This window comes from Danio rerio, chromosome 16, assembly GCF_052040795.2.
Source record: "Danio rerio strain M-AB ecotype USA chromosome 16, GRCz13ab, whole genome shotgun sequence".
Classification (NCBI taxonomy): Eukaryota; Metazoa; Chordata; class Actinopteri; order Cypriniformes; family Danionidae; genus Danio; species Danio rerio.
Genome location: NC_141036.1, coordinates 53415849 through 53437762, shown reverse-complemented (window position 1 = coordinate 53437762; position 21914 = coordinate 53415849). Strand labels below are relative to the sequence as shown.

At 34.5% G+C, this 21914-nt stretch overlaps 1 protein-coding gene and 1 long non-coding RNA gene across 4 annotated transcripts in view; one reads left to right on the top strand and one right to left on the bottom strand.

Moving 5' to 3' along the window:
• The window catches only part of csmd3a (CUB and Sushi multiple domains 3a), a 647261-nt gene that overhangs the window by 530538 nt on the left and 94809 nt on the right, over positions 1-21914 (top strand). For all 3 annotated transcript variants that reach the window (XM_087287879.1, XM_087287878.1, XM_087287880.1), the window contains one exon: positions 15634-15816. In XM_087287879.1, the coding sequence (XP_087144005.1) occupies positions 15634-15816 (183 nt within the window). The remainder of the gene's footprint in view (positions 1-15633; positions 15817-21914) is intronic.
• Positions 854-15875, bottom strand: LOC141378326 (uncharacterized). Its single transcript, XR_015512300.1, has 4 exons — positions 15536-15875; positions 15279-15424; positions 2465-2523; positions 854-2236 (listed from the first exon to the last, which is right to left on the bottom strand). It is a non-coding gene; the product is annotated as an uncharacterized LOC141378326 (long non-coding RNA).

The following is a 21914-nucleotide window of genomic DNA, read 5'->3' as shown; positions in this document are numbered from 1 at the left end:
TGACACAACGCATACTTATGTGTGCCCTCGATGCCCTTGATGCTTTTTAAGGGCGTCACACAGCGGATGCGCCGCTCAGTGCCACATCACGGCGCGCACATGACAGTTGATAGTATCACACACCAGACGTGCACATTCGTATCTGTGGCGCGGCAGAAATATGAACAGTCATGGCTGGGTGCCGCGGACAGCCGCTGACTTGCAAATTCTAAAATGCATGGCGCTGCGCATCGCCGTGCGGCGCTTCTGGTGTGCGACCTGCTTTACGTTCTTGTCGCAGCACCAGTGGCACTGGAATGAGGCACCGAAATTCATATGCTGATTAGGTACGGTGCATACTGGTTTCAAAGGTGGCACCGGGTTTCGGTACCCAACCCTAATCTCCATAAAGTTGGTCAGCAGCAGGAAGCATATAGTTCTCTAAAATGTCCTGATATAGAGCTGTGTTGACCTTGGACCTCAGAAAACACAATGGAGCAACACCAGAAGATGATATGGCACCCCAAACCATCACTGCCTGTGGAAACTTTATAATGGACCTCAAGCGACTTGGACTGTGTGCCTCTCCTCTCTTCCTTCAGACTCTAGGACCCTAATTTCCTAAGGAATACATTGACTCATCAGAGAACATAACTTTGGACCACTCAGCAGCAGTTCAGTCTTTAGCCCTGGCAAAATGCTTCTGACACTGTCTGTTGTTCAACAGTGGCTTGAATGAGGTATAAAACCACTGACTCCAGCTGCAGTCCACTCTTTGTAAGTCTCCCCCACATTTTTGAATGAGTTTTGTTTCACAATTCTCTCCAGGGTGTGGTGGTTATCCCTATTACTTGTACACTTCTTTTTTTTTTTTACCACATCTTGTCCTTCTCTTCACCTCTCTATTAAGCATCATGGGGTTAATGAAAAAGGTATCTTCATTTTAAAGCATCTGTGGGTTTTTGTTTAAGATGAGAAATACCAACATCCTTCCGAGTGCCTGCTTTTACATTTTGTTTGGGGTTTTTTTTGGCAAAAAAAAAAAAAAAACAATTCACAAAGGCAGATTCTAGCTAAAATATGAATGGAAAACAAATCAATGGGATTTTACAATTACTTTTATTAACAAACAATTATTTAACTCGATTATTAATAAAAAAAATAGATAATAAAAATGCAACTCTTCATTAATAGCAGAGCACAATCCAACATCACAATACCATTTGATCTTAAAGATATAAATTGCTTTAATAATTTTCTAATAATTAATATCGACAATAATTCTTTATTTGACCAAGTTTTTCAAAAACTTATGCAATGTTTTCCATTCTTCTGTTCAGTTTTATTTTTTTCCTAGTACTGTAGATTGCTGTTTTAGCTTGACCAATAATGAAATTTGTTAACTGCCATTTGTATTGCTGTAGTCTTTTTTATTTCAAACCCAATATAAAACATTGCTTTGTGAATAAAAGAGAGGTCGGCTTTCTGTAAAACTTAAATGTGATTCCAGAAATAAATGGAAATAGTCATTTTGTTCTGCTGTTTGTCATTGTGACCCGTGCTGTTAAAGTGAGTCACAATGAACGAATTTTCAAAAAATGTGTTCTTGTTATTTTCATGTTCCATTAGAGAGAAAAAAAGACGCTTCAGAATGATGCATGACTGGATTCAGAAGGGAAAAAATTATTAAGCTACACCTTTTTGAAGTCAGCAAAGTCAATCCGGAGAAAAACACAGTTAAAGTCCTTCTTTTTTAACCCCTTAAGTGTCACCATAGGTGGGACATTTATTCATGTTGTGATTTCCAGCTGTTGCATTCTTAAATTTTCCTTCAGCTTATTCCCTTTATTCATCAGGGGCACCACAGAGGAATGAACTGCCAACCTTTTCAGCACATCCATTTACACAGTGTATGCCCTTCTAGCTGCAGTACTGGGAAACACCCGTACAATTAAATTTTTTTAATTCATCTATAGCGCATGTGTTTGGACTGTGGGGGGAACCTGAGCACCCAGAGGAAACCCACACCAACACGGGGAGAACATATTGAAGAATTTGCCCTCTCCTGTGGTTTGTAATGTAATGGGCAGCACAAATGTCTTGATACCTCAGGCTGTTGATGCCATCCACTCTGCAGATCTCTTGCACACCCCCATACTGAATGTAACCCCAAACCATGATTTTTCCCTCACCAAACTTGACTGATTGCTGTGAGAATCTTGGATCCATGTGGGTTCCAATAGGTCTTGTGCAGTATCTGTGATACATGGGATGCAGATTAACAGATGATTCATCTGAAAAATCTACCCTCTGCCACTTTTCCAAATGTTCAACTAGAAGACAGGTGCTCTTACAACTGAGATCCACGACAATACTTTTGTCAGGTAGTTTATATGGGTCGAATTTAAACAAACAAATTAGATTTAGTAATGTTCAACTTAATTTGTTTAATTTCAGCACATATAAATAGTTTGCAACCACTCACCTTAAAAAATTTAGTAAATCCAGTGAACAATGATTCCAGCATGTGCCACTTTACAGCAGCTGTATTAGGCAAGGCAAGGCAAGGCAAGTTTATTTATATAGCACATTTCATACACAGTGGCAATTCAAAGTGCTTTACATAGACAGGAATAAAAAAGACAAGTTTAGGAACATAAAATGCAGACAATAAAAATTATTAAAAACAGATAAAAACAAATTAAAATGAGTTAAAATAGGTTATAAAAGAATGAAAAAGAAAACGAAAAACATAATAGTGCAATCTGTCGGACGCAGCACAGTGCTCATTCAGTAAAGGCACAGCTAAACAGATGTGTTTTCAGTCTTGATTTGAATGTGCCTAATGTTGGAGCACATCTGATCATTTCTGGAAGCTGATTCCAGCAGTGAGGAGCATAGTGGCTGAAGGCAGATTCACCCTGCTTTGACTGAACTCTTGGAACTTCTAGTTTATATGATCCTAAAGATCTGAGTGATCTGTTAGGTTTGTATTCAGTGAGCATATCTGTGATGTATTGAGGTCCTTGGCCATTTAGTGATTTATAGACCAGTAATAATACTTTAAAATCTATTCTGAATGTAACTGGCAGCCAGTGTAGAGACCTGAGGACAGGTGTGATGTGCTCTGATTTCCTGCTTCTGGTCAGAATTCTGGCTACAGCATTCTGGATGAGCTGCAAGTGTCTGACTGTCTTTTTGGGAAGGCCAGTGAGGAGTCCATTACAGTAATCCACCCTGCTGCTGATAAAAGCATGAACAAGTTTCTCTAAGTCTTCACTAGAAACAAAGCATCTGATTCTTGCAATATTTTTGAGATGATAGTATGCTGATTTACTGACTGCTTTGACATGACTGTTGAAACTCAGATCTGACTCCAGAGTCACACCAAGATTCTTGACCTTATTTTTTGTCATTTGACCTTTAGAGCCAAGGTACGCATTCACCTTGAGAACCTCATCTCTGTTCCCAAACGCAATGACTTCAGTTTTCTCTTTGTTTAACTGAAGAAAATGTTATTAATCACATACTATTCAACATCTTCACCTTTACACAAGAATCTATTGAGGGTTATATAAGCACACACTACACAAGTCCATCAAGTCAAAAAGATCCGTGGCTTTGTGCCTCAGCTGTTTTATCTCCTCTTGAGGTGCTACAGGTCTTTTTGGTGGCCTGTCTGTTTGTATCATGCCAACAAAGGCAGGACGACAGACCGATGGAGGTTAATGAGCAAGAAAAGTCAGCCTTTTCTCTTTAGTGACACATGGAGTTGGCGATTTGAGCAAACGTAGCTCTGAATAGGAGTATCTCTCGTTCTCTCTCTCTTTTCTCTCTGCATGTGTCTTTCTTTCTCAGTTCTACATCAGCATGCTTGGCGTGATGTCAGATGAGTACAATCCGGCCCTCATTTTCTGTGCCGCGGAGTAGAAAAAAGCCATGTCCCAGATTTCTAATGAACTAAAGCAAGAGTGTTTGACTGGAAAAACAGAGCGCTGCCGTGGAGCGGTGCTGTTTTTTTTCTTGTTTATTTACAGTTGCAGTTGAAATTATTCAACTCCGCTGAGACTGAAGCAATCTACTAATGTAATCTTTTCAGAAGATCCATTTTATTTATATTTTTAATCACATCTGTAACAGTTTAGTTGCATATTAAAATGACCCAGTGTAATAAAACGTTTTTGAGTTACAGGATTTTTAATTTTATTTATTATATGTGAAAATTATTAAACTTCTATTGAACATTGCTCTTTAAATTTTGGTTGGTTAGTTAGTTGGTTGAATTTTTTATTTTATTTGTTCTTTGGTTGAGGTTGGGTTGTTGGTTGGTTGATTGATTGGTTGTTTTTATTTTTGGTTGGTTGATTTTATTTTTAGTTGGTTGGTTGGTTGGTTGGTTGGTTGTTTTGGTTAGCTGGTTGGTAGTTGTTGTTTTTTTTTGGGGGGGGGGGGTTGGTTGGTTGATTGATTGGTTGTTTTTGTTTTTGGTTGGTTGATTTTATTTTTGGTTGGTTGGTTGGTTGGTTGTTTTGGTTGGTTGGTAGTTTTTTTTGGGGGGGGGGGTGGATGGTTGATTGATTGGTTGTTTTTATTTTTGGTTGGTTGATTTTATTTTTAGTTGGTTGGTTGGTTGTTTTGGTTAGCTGGTTGGTAGTTTTTTTTTGGGGGGGTGGTTGATTGATTGGTTGTTTTTATTTTTGGTTGGTTGATTTTATTTTTAGTTGGTTGGTTGGTTGTTGTTTTTTTCTTTTTTGGTTGGTTGGTTGGTTAGTTTTATCTTTGTTTGGTTGATTTCTTTGGTTGGTTGGTTGATTTATTTATTTTATTTATTTATTTATTTATTTTTGATATTGGTTGGTTCTTTGGTTGGTTGGTGGTTGGTTGGTTGGTTGGTTGGTTGGTTGGTTGGTTGGTTGGTTGGTTGGTTGGTTGGTTGGTTGGTTGGTTGGTTGGTTGGTTGGTTGGTTGAATGGTGGTTGGTTGGTTGGTTGGTTGGTTGGTTGGTTGGTTGGTTGGTTGGTTGGTTGGTTGGTTGGTTGGTTGGTTGGTTGGTTGGTTGGTTGATTTTATTTTCAGCTGGTTGATTTTTTTGGTTGGTTGGTTGAATTATTTATTTATTCATTTTATTTTATTTTTTTTGGGTGATTGGTTGGTTGTTGTTGTTGTTGTTGTTTTGGGTGGTTGGTTGGTTGTTGTTTTTTTGTTGTTTTTTTTTGTTTGTTGACTTTGGTTGGTTGGTTGGTTGATTTTGTTTTTATTAGGTGGTTGGTTGATTTATTTCTTTGGTTGATTGGTTGGTTGATTTTATTTTCAGCTGGTTGATTTCTTTGGTTGGTTGATTGATTTTTTTATTAATTTTTTGGGGAGGTGGTTGGTTGGTTGTTGTTTTTTTGGGTGGTTGGTTGGTTCTTGTTTTTTTTTTTTTGTTTTTTTTTTTTTGTTTTTTTTTACTTTGGTTGGTTGGTTGGATGGTTGGTTGATTTTGTTTTTTATTGGGAGGTTGGTTGATTTATTTTCTTTTGGTTGGTTGGTTGGTTGGTTGGTTAATTTTATTTTCAGCTGGTTGATTTCTTTGGTTAGTTGGTTGATTTTTTTTTGGGGGGGGGGTGTTTGGTTGGTTGTTTTTTTATTATTTTTGTTTTTTAGTTTGTTGAATTTGGTTGGTTGGTTAGTTGGTTTTATTTTCAGTTGCTTGATTTCTTTGGTTGGTTGATTGGTTGTTGTTTTTTTTTGTTTGTTTGTTGATTTTTTTTTCTTTGCTGGGTGGTTGGTTGACTGATTTTTTGGGTTAGTTGGTTGATTTTATTTTTTTATTTTTTTGGTTAATTTGTTATTTATTTATTTATTTTTGGTTTGGTTAATTCTTATTATTTTTTTGGTTGTGTAGTTGGTTGATTGATTTATTTAGTCGCTTGGTTAGTTGGTTGAATTCTTGGTAGGATGGTAAAAAAATTTGAAAGTGGAGATTGAGGAGCAAGCCCAATGGGCGAATTTGCAAACTTCAACATTTGGCATAAAAACATTGTAGACTTTTGGTTGATGGACAGACGGGGTGTGTGCAGATGCATGTCCTCTTTTTCATATGGAAGCAGCATGAGTCAGACTGAGTGCAACTAATAAAAGCAGTGTTAAACAGAAAATGTTGTACATATTATACAAACTGAAAATATTTGTGTTACATCATTACTAACTAATTTTGTTTTTAAGAGAGCACACGTTATAAAAACACTTAACAGCTTTAAATATGTATAATACTTATCTCTATGACAAAAACATATGGAGTGTTTTGAGTTTCTTTTGCACTGACTTTAAAAAGACGGGTTTTGTTTCTCACAAAACATTAGACCTCAAGTGTCGAGTCAAGTAGAGGAGCTCCAGATGGATACTTTTATTTCATGTTTTTGGTTTTTGGTTAAAGTTGTTACTCATCTGCCTCTTTCTTTCTTGAATGAGTGACAGTTGTACGCTGTTTGTGCAGTAAGTTAGCATTCCACGCATTTCCGGTTTAAACAAAACACCCACGAACAAACTTAACACAGAGGAGCATAAAAACCGCACAGCCTGCAAGCATTTCTGAAGTGTTATTGTCAGAGCAACACCAACAGAACAGAAATATAAATGCATGGTTACATTCAGCCTTTAGACAATCTGATGGTTACTTTTTTCATTATGTCCATGAAATAGCACACACTTATGTCTATAAGCATTTTCTAATAGCTTGCTGATGCTTTCGTTGAATTGTTTTCATAGTGTTGTGTTCACTGCAGCAAAATGTCTTGCATATCAAAGGGTGGTTAATTTTGATTGCGACTGTATGAAGTATGCTGTAAACTAAAGTACAGTTACCCTGCGGTTTGTTTTAATCTCTAGTCAGTTGTTCCTTTGGGTTTTGCAGTCTGTTTTGCTGACTCAGGCTTTTCTGATCGGCCTAGAGGTGCTTGTACATGTAATTAAAAATGGGGGTTTGATTTTTGGGTCATCCGATGCCTCCGTCTGCAGCGTGTGCAGTCCAGCTCTGCTAGTTGAATATTTTACCATAATTATTTATGCTAATGGATCTGTGCTGGCAGGCCGCAGATGATAATTGATAGCCTGTTGCTCATCACACTGTCATTTGGAAAGGTGTTGCATTTCTCACGCGCCTGCGAAATCAGTCTTCGCGCCAGTCGCAACATACAAATGTGTCTTTAATTGTTTCTCCTGAGAGTTTTGGCGCATCAGGTTTGCAGGATGTGTTTTCATGTTCCTTTTGAGGATTTCATTCACACCACAGTGAAAATTGACATTTTTTCCGTCATCTTGGTGCTCTTGTGTGTGAGCTGCTTTATGTGAATTACAATAGGATGTTAATGTGTTGGCTGATTAAAGGGGGTTGACTAATACAGTGCATAAATTGTATGGATTTTTTTTATTGTCTGTTCTGAGAACAGATCCATTTTCAACAATTTTTACTGTACAATTGTTTTGTATGAATAGATTTTGTTGTCAGAAGATTGACATTTAATGAATAATAATATCACATAACACAATATTGCAATATTTATTTCAAATGAATAGCTTTGATTAGTATTAAGCAACAATGTTATGATCTTTTCTGACCTCCTTGTATTTTTTTAAAATATTGGACAAATATACACACACCACTGGTCAATAGTTTGGGGTCAGTTTTTTTCCATGTCAAAATGTTTAATATTTGTTAAAAATATGAAGAACTGCTTTCTGATTGTGTGTATTTTCACATAAAGTTATTACTCTAGTCATTATTGCTTTTATTACTATTACCAATGATAATAATAATAATAATAATAATAACAATAATAATAATAATAATAATAATAATAATAATAATAATAATAATAATAATAATAATAATAACAATAATAATAATAAATAATAGAGTGATTTCTAAGGCATTATTAGACTCTGAAGACTGGAGTAATGAAGCTGAAAATGCATCTTTAAAATCAATGGAATAAATTATTAAATGAAATTATAAACTACTTTTGAACAGTTATTTTAAATTGCAATATATTCACAATTTTATAATTTGTACTTTATTTTTGATTAAATGAATGCAGTTTTGGTGATCAAGAGAAGCTTATTTTAAAACATTTAAAAATCCTAATGACCCCAAACTTTTGATTGGTCCTGTATATATGTTTATACAACAGTTCTGTCTGGTTCTCAAATCTGATTGGCTGATAGACGTGTGATATTCTGCAATAACAGCACTTGTACAGCGTCCTCGCTGTTGTGGATTACTCCGCCCACACAGAGTGACAGCAGATCAATAAACTCACTACAGTTTGACAAATATTGCTGCTGTTGAACAACATAATTTTGAGTTTTTTTATTCGAGAATGTAGTTGTTTAGATTGCAGCTATGCAGTTTTTTTTTTTATAAGGATATTGTCTAATTTAAATATTTATAAATCTGGAGATACAGCACTTCGGCATCAATCAGCCCGTCATACTGAGCAAAGTAAAGACAGTTGATGTTCCACTGCAAAATGGCGACAGAAACAGCATAATAAGACTTTAGAGAAGAAAAATTCAGTGTAATTTCAAACTACAGCTGATTAAATGATTATAAAACTGATAAGTGACATTCTAAATCGATCTCTTTCTTTTGTATTGTGTAGTGCTGTGTTTATACCATAGTAAGTTGGTAATGTTTGCTTAGTTTTTTCTATTTTGGGGTTAATTATTGCGATCTCCCGATTCCAACAAAGAAATACTGGGAAATCTCTGTAGACTGATGGCATTTCATGCTGTTCAGCCTTATTATTTTAATTTCTGAGCAAAACCACCTGTTTTGTCATCATTTTAAACATTACGCTAGAGAATCATTCAAACACTGGCTCTAAAGAGACCTTTGTGAAGAAGCAATGTTTTGTAGTAGTAAAGTACTTCCTCATACAAAAACATTTTTAGACTTTCCATGTCTACATACAGGATTATACCGTCAAACTGTTGCATAAAAGCAATATCACACTTATAGCAGTAAAATATGGCTGTATATCGTCACTGGTGGGATACTAAGGCACTCTTGGGATACCTGCGTCCTTGAGCCAATGCACACCTCCCATCAGTGCCAATTTGCAGCTACATATATATATATATATATATATATATATATATATATATATATATATATATATATATATATATATATATATATATTAGTGCTGTCAATTGATTAAAAAAGTTAACTAATTAATCAAACTTTTTGAAAATTAATTGCGATTAATCACATTTAAAAGACAGAAACTTGTAATTTTGGCTATTCAAATGTAAATTTAATGTAAACGCAAGACAAAAACTATTTAAATTCAAAATATATTTGTTTATTAGATATTTTGTTTAACTTGTAACATAGATTTCTTCATGTAAACAACAAACCCACTATAAACCATCAAGATTCTGGCTTGACAACCATATTTATAACATAAATTAAAACACGGGCATGTTAATGCCATTTGAATTTCAAAACAGTCAATGCCATCCAGCGAATGCACGTCCAGCCGCAACCCATCACTGGGAAACACCCTTACACCTTCATTTACACAAACACTACTGATAATTTAGCCTCCCCAATTCACCTGTACTGCATGTCTTTGGACTTGTGAAGGAAACTGGAGTACCTAGAGCAAACAAGGGGAGAACATGCAAACTCCACAAAGAAGTGCCAACTGACTCAGCTGAGGCTCAAACCAGCGACCTTCTTTGTGAGGTGACAGCACTACCTACTGCACCACCGCTTTCCAGCACTTTTCCATTTTTTTATTTTTTATTTTTATTTGAGCTATTACTTTACATTCATGCATTAAACAGATGCTCTCATCCAGAGCTTTTTTCAATAGACAAAAACAAAGTTCAGTAATATTTATATAGTGCCTGTTTTTTTTTATACGCTAGCAAACAAATCAAAGCAGAGCTGAAATACAAACGAGATTTTTCCAGCAATAAAAATAGTTTTTGCTCCTCTATTGACTGTCATAGTTCATATCTCCACCAAAATAGAACAGGACGAGTGAGCAAAATTGTAGTGTAAGCTCCATCAAATAGTATTTTCATGCACAAAAGCGTTGTTCTCCTGGAATCTTCATAAACGGTGTGTGAATGACAGCTCTGAGATCAGGGAAAACACTCCTCTGAGATCTCAATCTGCTCTTTATCCAAACGGTGGCAGTTTTGTCGAGCTCAAAAACCCCTCTGTGGCCCAAAGAAACTCTCCAATACTTCACTGAGCAACTGATGTTGGGCTGTCAGATTGTGATTTTGACTTTCATTAATGCTTTCGGTCCCAATGGTCACGTTTTTGTTCTTTTTTTGATGAGAATTTAGTTTCAAGTTTTGAAGGATAAATCCAAGGTTGCTGTGTTTTACACTTCAAATGACTGTCTAGATTTCATGTGGATGATTTGACATGGCTGTGGGTTTTGTGTGTCCGGGCATTTTAAATTTCTAGTCCTTAGTGCATTTTATTTATTTATTCATTTATTTTATTTAATTAGTATTACTTAATTAGTATTATTAGCTATTGAAACAACAGTTTCTGTGACATACACTTAAAATATCTGTATGTATTTTTTGTTTGTTTTGGAACTAAAATATGTTTATTAGAAAAAAATACATACTTTTATTTTTTGGCTTTAAAAAAAAACTGTATAAACTATTTTTCTAAAGTGTGAATTAGTATAAATTATTGCCTAATAAATTTTTTTTTCTTCTTTAAAAAACCTTGTATATGAGCATTTGTCTTTATCTTTTTCTTAAAAATAAAGCAGCAAAGTCAAGATAAATGCCATTTCAATTAAACTTTTCAGCTTTAATATAAAATAGTTGTAAAATATTTTAGTCGGTTTTGCCTGATAAACATTTTTTTTTTCTTTAAGAAAACTAGTATAGTGACATAAAATCTAGATGATTGTATTTTTCTTTGCATTTTTTAGCTTTAACATAAAAAAAATATTTGTAAAATAATTAATAAGTTTTGCCTGATCCACATTTTTTGTTCCTAAAGAAAACTTGTAGTGACATTAAATTTGTCTTTCACTTTTCCTTTACAAAAACCAGCTAAATTAATTAAGAAAAATGTCATTTTATTTGTATTTTTCAGCTTTACTATAAATTATTTATAAAATACTTTATTGAGTTTCACCTGATAATCATTTATTTTTCTGATAGAAAACTTGTATAGTAACTTTAAATTTGTCTTAAACTTTTCCTTTACAAATTAACTGCTACATTAATCAAGATAAATTTTATTTTCTTGCAATTTTTCATCTTTATTATAAAAATGATTTGTAAAGTATTTTAATAGGCTTTTCCTAATAAACATTTTTTTTCTTTAAGAAATTGTCTTTATCCATTTCTTTAAAACCGGCAAAATCAAGATAAATGTCATTTTATTTTTATTTTTCAGGTTTAATGTAATTTAATTCAAAAATATTTTAACAGGTGTTGCCTAATAAACATTTTTTTAAAAACTTTTTTTCTAAAGAAAACGTGTATAGTAGCTTTAAATTTGTCTTCAACTTTTTCTTAAAAAAAAGAGCTAAATTAAGATAATTGTAAATTTATTTGTATTTTGCATCTTTATTATAAAAATTATTTGTAAAATATTATAATGGGTTTTGCCTTGTATTGGGAAAATACATTTGTATATTTTTATTTCTTAAATAACAGCAAAATCTAAATAATTTTCATTTTATTTGTATTTTTCATGCTTTAATATTAAATATTTTTTTATTATTTAAGTGGGTTTTGCCTGATAAACAACTTTTTCCTGAAGAAAACTTGTATGGTAACTTTAAATTTGTTTTTAAATTTGTTTTTACAGAAAAAAAAAAACTGTAAAATTAATTAAGATAAATGTCATTTTATCTGTATATTGTTTTATTATAAAAAATATGTTAATGAGTTTCACCTGATAAACATTTATTTTCTTTAAGAAAACTTGAATAGTGTCATTAAATATGTCTTTATATTAGTTCTTAAAAAAAAGAAAACAATAACAAAGATAAATGTATTTTTATTTTGTATTTTTTAGCTTTAATTAAAAAAATGCAAAATAATTGAAAGGGTTTCACCTGAAAAACATATAATATATTTATTTATATTTTTATATTTATATTTTTATTTATTTTATTTTATTTTTATTTTTCCCTCCTTAATTTTGTATCTGATATTTTTTCTGATATCAGCTTTTGCTTAAATCATATGCAAAACAGCAAGTTTGTGTTTAGCCATTTTTCTGCTTGCTACACTAAAATATTCTTGTAAATTTGGGTTAATATTACATATGGTAACTTAAAAATGCAACCCAGTGTTAGATTTCCCTATACTTTACCCAAACTGGGTTGAAACAGTCCAGCATTTTTAACTAATCAATTATTTCAGCTGAAATCAATATTTCATATCCGCGTGTTTATTAATTCAGGAAGTAGCCATTCATGAGCATGATAGTGTCCAGTCAGCTGCTCATTAAAATGAACCCTTCCGGATGATACAGGACTCTTCTGCTTAGGCTTTATGTTGTAATAATGTCTGGTTTGCTGTACATTATGGCTTACATATTGACCAGCTCTGCACTTTCAGACTCCCATGGGCTGCACATATTTTTACCTGTTTCTGAGCAAGTCTACTGTGAATTACAGTATATGGTGAAAGTTTTCACTATTTAAAATGACCGCAACAAATATTTTCAAATAACAAGGCTTGGGCTACAAATAATTTGTATGTGTCAGGCTGACTTAATAAATAATGTGTTTTTGACCAGGGTCTATTTTATATTTGTCAGGATTTTTTGAAACATGGAAAGGAATACAGACACTGCAGGCATTTTATGCACAGTTGAAAATTATTATATTATTATTCATTCATTCATTCATTCATTCATTTTCAGCTTTGTCCCTTTATTAATCAGGGTTTGCCACACCAAATGAACCGCCAACTTATCCAGCATTTGTTTTACGCAGCGAATGTTCTTCCAGCTGCAACCCAACACTGGGCAACACCCATGCACTCTTGCATTCACACATATACACTATGACCAATTTAGCTGATTTAATTAAAGTATACCGCATGTCTTTGGACTGTGGGGGAAACCGGAGCACCCTGAGGAAACATTCACCAACACTGAGAGAACATGCAAACTCCACACAGAAATCTCCAACTGGCCAGCCGAGGCTCGAACTAGCAACCTTCTTGCTGTGATCATGTTAACAGTAATAAATGATCAAATATTAATAGATTCATTCATTCATTCACTTTCTTTTCAGCTTAGTCCCTTTATTAATATGGGGTCAAGGTGTTCAGTATTTTGATGACAGCCTTTCCACAGATTAGTAGTAAACTAAGATAATTTCAAAATGAAAATCTTAAATTCATGCTAACCAACAAGTGATCAAAGAAAATGTATTAATGTAATTCAGATATATAAAATATGAATTGTTGCTTACTTTAAACTTAAACTATGCTGTTCTAATAAAATTATTTTTTTTTTAAGATTTTGTCAAATAAAACATTTTTCTAGAGTCATCCACCATAATTTTGTGGCACAATATTTTTTTATATATATATTTTTTTGGCATATACAGTTGAAGTCAGAATTATTAGCCCCCTTTTCATTTTTATTTTCTTTATTAAATATTTCCCAAATGATGTTTAACAGAGCATTGACATTTTCACAGTATGTCTGATAATATTTTTTCTTCTGGAGGAAGTCTTATTTGTTTTATTTCGGCAAGAATAAAAGTAGTTATTAATTTCTTTAAAAACATTTTTGGGACATAATTATTAGCCCCTTTAAGCTATTTTTTTTCCGATAATCTACAGAACAAACCATCATCATACAATAACTTGCCTAATTACCCTAACCTGCCTAGTTCACCTTATTAACCTAGTTAAGCCTTTTAATGTCACTTTAAGCTGCATAGAAGTGTCTTGAAAAATATCAAGCAAAATATTATTTACTGTCATCATGACAAAGATAAAATAAATTAGTTATTAGAAATAAGTTTTTAAAACTATTATGCTTAGAAATATGCTGAAACAATCTTCCCTCTATTAAACAGAAATTGGGGAAAAAAATAAACAAGGGCGCTAATAATACAGGGGGGCTAATAATTCTGACTTCAACTGTATATATGTATATATATGTGAGCAATATCACACGAGTAGCAGTGCAATATGGCTGTATATCAGCACTGGTGGGAGGCATCTGTTGGCACGAGGCCGCAGTTTACAACAGTTTGACGGCATAATTGTGTATATAAAACAAAATCAAACATGGAGAGTATCAAAAACCCTTTTGTATGAGGAACAACTTTCTTCCCCGTTGGATTCAAACCATAAGCTGACAGTTAAACAGCTGAGCAAGCATCTTTTAAACTTTAGATCTGTAGTGTCTGCTTTTCGTTGGCTGTACAGTATGTGGGCGGAGTAATACACAAAGGGTAAAGAGGCTGTACGGGTGCTGTTATTACTTAAATATATCACAGCTATCAGCCAATCAGATTCGAGAACCAGACAGAACTGTTGTATATATGAGCAATATCACACGAGTAGCAGTGTGATATGGCTGTATATCGGCACTGGTGGGAGGTGTGCGTTGGCAGGGCCGCAGGCCAAGTGCCTTAGTGCCCCCACCAGAGCCGATATACAGCCATATCGCACTGCTACATGTGTGATATTGCGTTTATACAACAGTTTGACGACATAATTCTGTACATAAAAACAAAAACATGGAGAGTTTCAAAAACCCTTTTGTATGAGGAACTACTTTCTTCCGCCTTGGGTTCAAATCATAAGCTGACAGTTTAACAGCTGAGCAAGCATCTTTTAAACTTTAGATCTGTAGTGTCTGCTTTTTGCTGGCTGTATGTGGGCGGAGTAATACACAAAGGGTAAAGAGGCTGTAAGGGTGCTGATATTACTTAAATAAACCACGGCTATCAGATTTGAGAAAAAGACAGAACTTTTGGTTATATATAATATATATAATGTAATAGGAAATACTAGGATTTTTTTTTCTTTTTCATCTGTTAAACATCACTTGGGAAATATTTAAAAAATAAAGATTTCATTAATCTTACAATTGTACATAGACAACATATTAAACTAAAGTGGAGTCTCTAATATTTCAAATAACTTTTTGTGTAAAAATGTAAAAATATGAATTAAATAATTTTTCATCGCCATTCAGCATTATTTATTTATGTAAAAATTGAAAGCATACATACTCTGACTTGTATATGTTATTTCTAAGTATATTCAAGAATAAGTGATCATACCTCATTGGATTGTGTTTTCCCTTCACTTTATTGGGGCATTAGGACTCACAGGTTGAGCGCCCCCTGCTGGCCTCACTTACACCACTTCCAACAGCAACCTAGTTTTCCCATGTGGTCTCCAATCCAGGTACTAGCCAGATTCAGGCCTACTTAGCATCAGTGAGTAATCGGTTTTAATTAATAAATTAAGTTGAACATTACTAAATATAATTTATTTGTTTAAATTCAGCCCATATAAATTGTTTGCAACCACTTACCTTAAAGAAATAAGTAAATCCCAAGAATCTTATTTTTTCAGTGCAAGCTGAGCTGTACAGTGCATATTACAGTATGTTTATGTCTATTGTGTCCACAGGTGATAAACGGGGAGCGTGTGGAGATCCAGGGACTCCGGCTCATGCCAGCCGAGAGGAGAGCAGTTTCCAGCAGCACGCCAAAGTTCGCTTCACCTGCTCCACGGGTCACACTCTCTACGGCTCGGCTGAGCGGATCTGCTTCCCAAACGGCACCTGGTCCGGCCGACAGCCCACCTGCAAACGTGAGTGACTCTTGGAGACAGCATGAATAATGCATAACACTGTGCGCGCACACACACACACACACATACATCGAGATGACATCAAATGAGAGGACTTTGCACTCGTCTAACATTTGAGTCGGTGTCACAACATTCATGCTTTCTGTAATCCACGTGAGAGATGACCTTAAACCAGAGGATTTTCAGGAAATGTTGGATTTTTTTATGCAGTTTTTGCATCTCTTTAAATGGGGAGATATTATGCAAATTTTTATGAGATAAGATGTAAAATAAGACTCTGATGTCCTTAGAGTGTTTATGTAAAGACTCAGCTCAAAATAGGCTAAAAATAATGTTTAATATCTTGTTGAAACTGACTTTTTTAGATTTTGATTTAAGGCTGGGCCGATAAAACTCTATCGATATTTATTGACCGAACACCATTGTCGGTAACGATAAAAAAAAGTTTGGTTCGAAGTTTTCAACACAGGCTCATTCTACATTGTTGTAATTTCACAAGAGAATGAGGTGGCCAATCAAACGCAGCCGGGGACGTGCATGTTTATGATACAATGTGGATTGTCAGAGTCAGTGGCGCCCTCAGAAAATTTTCTTAGGGGTGCCCAGAAGAGGCCGCACCAAATCTTAGGGTGGCACACAAAAAAAAATGAGTTCAGTGTAATGTTATATATTTTTTTCTGGTAAATGAAATAATGTGGTTTTAATTAATATATATATATATATATATATATATATATATATATATATATATATATATATATATATATATATATATATACAGTTGAAGTCAGAATTGTTAGCCCCCTTTTGATTTTTTTTTCTTTTTTTTATATTTTCCAAATGATGTTTAACAGAGCAAGGAAATTTTCACAGTATGTCTGATAATATTTTTTCTTCTGGAGGAAGTCTTATTTGTTTTATTTCAGCTAGAATAAAAGTAGTTTTAAATAAAATTAAAAAAAACAATTTTGGGACAATATTATTAGCCCCTTTAAGCTAATTCTTTTTTTTTCGATAGTCTACAGAACAAACCATCGTTATACAATAACTTGCCTAATTACCCTAACCTGCCTAGTTCACCTTATTAATCGAGTTAAGCCTTTAAATGTCACTTTAAGCTGTATAGAAGTGTCTTGAAAAATATCAAGTAAAAAAATCAGTTATTAGAAATAGGTTTCTAAAACTTTTATGCTTAGAAATGTGCTGAAACAATCTTCCCTCCATTAAACAGAAATTTGGGAAAAAAATAAACAGGGGCGCTAATAAGTCAGGGGGGCTAATACTTCTGACTTCAACTGTATATATTAAGGGTGTAATGATACGCTATTCGTATTGAACAGTTTGGTACGAGACCTTCAGTTCGGTACGCATTACAAACCGAACGATTTAATTCAGACTAACATCTAAAAAGATAAAAGGGAATAAGAACAAAATATTATGTTTTCAGTGCAACAACGCTCAGGTGCTCATAATGCTCAAAATGGCATCCCTAATGTCATCTTAAACAGTAGACCATCGCTTTTGAACTCAGAATATCACTTTAATAAAGCATGCACTCATTAGCAATCATGCTAGCTTCTGTGTCAGCCTGGCTGCCCTGGACCCCCGACACAAAGGAGCCAACCTCCAAACACTACTCCAGGCACGCTACACTAGCTCGCAAAATGGCTAGTAACGTTAATCTAATCCCAGACATCCCAAGTCTCCCGGAAGCTTCAGGAGACTCTTGGATGCCCGCAAACGAATCTTCTGGAAATCGCACGTCTCCCCCCGGTCCTTAAATACGTTGCACACCCCTCTCCACCGCATCCCTCCCACCTCATCAGGTACGTTGGGCACAACTCACCCCCGCCACTTAGGCACAACGCACGCACACGCCCCCACCGCTCTTCAGATACGTTGCGCACCATCATCGCTACCAAGAGAGTGGTGGAAAAAAAACATTGAGAAATCTTAATCGGTAGAAAAAAATGAGGGTTTTAAGAAAATGTTAAATGTAATAGAGCCCCGTTACATTATTCCTTCATAAGCCCATTTCAGTCAGATAATTCCTGCTTTCAGATCCACTGAAATGGCAGATGACAGTCAAATCAAGCTGATCTGTGATGTCTGAGGAAAAGGTGGACACTCATCTCTCTGAAAATAAAAAAAATACTTAAAAATTGATTGAAACTGAGTTCCATATAAAAACTAAATGTTTTTTTTTTCTTCTTTTTTTAACTGCTACAATATTATATTTATTTTTTTATAAGCAGATTTTTGGTTTTGAGTACAAAGAAGGATTTGTTTAATTTGCTGCCTAGCAGAAACCCCGGAAGTATAGCTCTATCACTGTTTATCATACTTTTATGATGTTAGTTTTAATACATTAAAAAATTAAATCAGAGAAAACCTCTGTCTTTTTTCTTCTTTTTTTTTGCTGTATCGAAAACGTACCAAACCGTGACACCACTGTATCGTACCGAACCGTTACACCCCAATAAATATACATAAAATTTTCAGTAATTTTTCACAATGTTATTGTACAGCAAACAGTATGTGTCATCTATAAAATTAATAAAGATTAATGAGTTAATAAAACAAACAAATAAACAAACTGAACAAAAGCCATTACTATATACACTCACACACTCATTATACAGACCCTAATAATACCATTTATCTATATTCCTTTTTGAGTCAAAATACTGTTAATACAGCTTCTTCTATTGATGTACCTTAAGGTAAATATGAAATCGCCATTACAGTCTATTGAAGGTGTGCGTGTGCTGTCAATGGCGATCGGGGAGGGCAGTGGCGGTTCTAGTTTAAGTGACACCCTGGGTGAACCAACCCAAAAAGTCTGTTACTCCGGTTGCGTATTTTATTGAGGTGCAGGCCAACAACCGGGATTGACACAGAAGTGTGTGAGGCACACGGAAATGGTTTTCTGCGCTCATGCATCAGTTTGCTTTCACTAGAGTTGAACCAGCGCTGAGAGGGAGAGGCAGTGCATCAGCTATGTCAGTGACACCAACAATAATTTAGTGCCTGCATTTTATATATCAAAATATTGAGAATTTACAAAAGAACGTTAAAATTAATAATATCGACAGCAAAATCATTTTGGGGTGGCCCTTGGGGGTGCCTCTGGTCAGAGTCATGTGTTTGTTCTTATTGGCCTGCTTTTCACCTTGATTTTACACTTTTGAGATTTACTTGAGATAGAGCTGCACAATTAATCGTTAAAAGGTCGCAATCTCATTTCGACCCCCCTAGACGATCTTAATCCAGCATTTCTACGATTAATCATATTTTCAAATTCAGGTGAGAAGAAAAGGCGGCTATACATCTCACGAGTCCTTTCATTGTTTCACACACGTTGCTCAGTGACATTGACACCTCCAAATGATGTTGAATGAGTCACATACTGTATTTACAGGTATAATTCCCCTAAAAATGTCATTTTTGTCTTAATATAATGATGTTTTCGCGATCGGGAAATCACACGTGACGTGAGCTGCTGACCGTGAGCTGTTATCACAGAGAGGGCGTGTGCGTGCGCTCTACTTAATGATAGACGCGCGCACCTACTTTAGTGAACAGAACCTGCATATGTTGCGAGTAACAGGTAAAACAGCTGTAAATAATATTCAGTTTGTGGCACAGAGTGATCATTTGGGAGCCGCGCGCGAAGAATGAACAAGCTCTTAGCAGTTAGAATGAAACCGAAAGTGTGCACTTCATTTAAATGATCGTATCGCATTTTAGAGCTTTGATTAAGACAAGCATTTGATGTGTTTTTTCTTTCATAGCGAACTCACAGTTGTGCATGAAAATAAATGTTTACAATGTTAGTATAAGTACACTGAAAAAAGTGTTGCATGCAGAACTGTTGCAAACAATTTATTTGTGTTGAATTTAAACAAACACATTAAGTTTAATAATGTTTAACTTAATTTGTTTGTTTAAATTCAGCATAAATAAATTGTTTAAAACCACTTAACGTAAAAAAAATGAGCAAATCCAAGGAATCATCTTTGAATTATTTTTTTCAGTGTACTCTATATTGTTGAATATAATCTGATAATAGCAAATGTCTGATTTTACCATTGAATAAAATTGTCTAATATGACAGATTGCAAGCATACATCTCAAACATAATAATTCAACATCAGAATTATTATAAGTAGAATAGAATTATTTATAGAATCCAGTAGACCTACACATAATATTATTATCGATGTTGTGCCATGTGCTTGTTTTTACCATACCTTTATTTTACATCTACAGAATCGTGAGAAAATCATGATCTTTATTTTAAGCAAAAAAAATCATGATTCTCATTTTAGCCAGAATCATGCAGCTCTAACTTGAGATTTACTTGTGTTTGAGACTCACAGTGAGGCCATTTCCATGTACTGAACACCTATTATTCAGCTATGCCCAAATGTCTTTAAAAATATGTACAGTACTTGAAATCTACAGACACACTTTGATACTTGAGGTTTTTACTCACTTTAATTCTTATATTACTGCTATGTGCTTTAGTTATTTTTTAGTATTCCTGTGTAGCTATTTATTTATTTTTTCTATCTTCAGACGGCATGAATAATGCATGCGCAGCACACACTGACACACATCAAAACGAGAAGTCTTTTCCCTAGTCTAACATTTGAGCCGGTGTCACGACATTCCCGCCTTCTGTAATCCACGCAAAAGACGACCTTGCACCGGAGACTTTTGAGCAAATGTTTTTATTCAGCTGTTTTTTGCAGCTCTTTTAGCCTGACGCATTGTCCGTGTCATCTCGAGGGTGACAGGTTATTGCGGTCCAGCGCCAGGCTCGGCTATAAAACAGATTTACAGATTGTTAGCGTGCAGGTCCCAGGAGGCGGAAATTTCTCAAGCTTGAATGTTTTTGCCACGCGGCTCTGCTCTAACAGCTTGTCTTGCATTAAATCCTATCATGCCCCCCTGTGATTTTTCCAGCCCGAACAAACACCAACATCTCCGTGCAATTTAACCTCACTCAACCTGTGCGTGACGGGAGAGAACTGAAAGAAATCTATTAGCTTCACTAAAACAAACAGACCAAACCTCCTGGGCTCTTCAGAATCAATCTGAATCATCTGAATAAATAGAATCATCAGGCTGTACTTAAACACAGATTTTCTTGTATTATTATTATTTTTATGCTTCCTGCAGGCATAGAACTTCTACATGATGTCATATAGACCCAATGTCATATATACCCAAATGTAATGGGAACGTTGAATTGTATTTGGAAATGAAAACAACTCAATACAAATGAATGCAAACGTCATAGTGGTGACGTCCACACAATGTTAAGGTTTAACACGATTAGATGTTGATATTTGGTTGATTTTAGATTGCTTTTAGGTTGGACGGCAGAACCCATTGTCAGGCCGACGTCAATGTCCAATGTCCAACCTAAAAGCAACCTAAAATCAACCAAATATCAACATCTAATCGTGTTACACCTTGACATTACCACTGTGACATCTATCAGACGTTGGATTTTGGTCACTTTCCAACACAACCTAAAATTAACCAACTATCAACGTAATTTGACGTTCTTACTGGACATCAAAATAACATTGTCTTTAGCCGCTGGCTAGACATTGAATTTTGGTCACCTGACTTCATGACCTCAATCTAACCTAATATTAACGTCTAATGATGTTGTGTGCCTGCTGAGCGAATATAGTATTCATTAGTGAAATTTAGTAGTATCATACTTCTATTTTATTTAGCCTAAATGTATAAAAGTCTGGAGATTTCAGGTAAGGCCACATCTAAGTGTCTTTTTAGTTTAGTTTAATGTTTATATTTTAGATTAAACTTGATTCGATTATTTGGGAAAAAAATATTTATTTACTGAAAGTTTTAAATGACTTTTTGTAGATGGTGTTTTTTTTTAATGACAAGCATATTTATATTGACAATTGTACTCTTAGTTTGGTTCCAGTTATAGTAGCATAGTAGTTTAATAGTGTAGTGCAGGGATTCTACAATATAAACCGTAATGTTGTCTTTACTCAAACAATTAAGTTGACTGAACATAACTTAAAATTTTGCTTGTTAGTCCTATCACT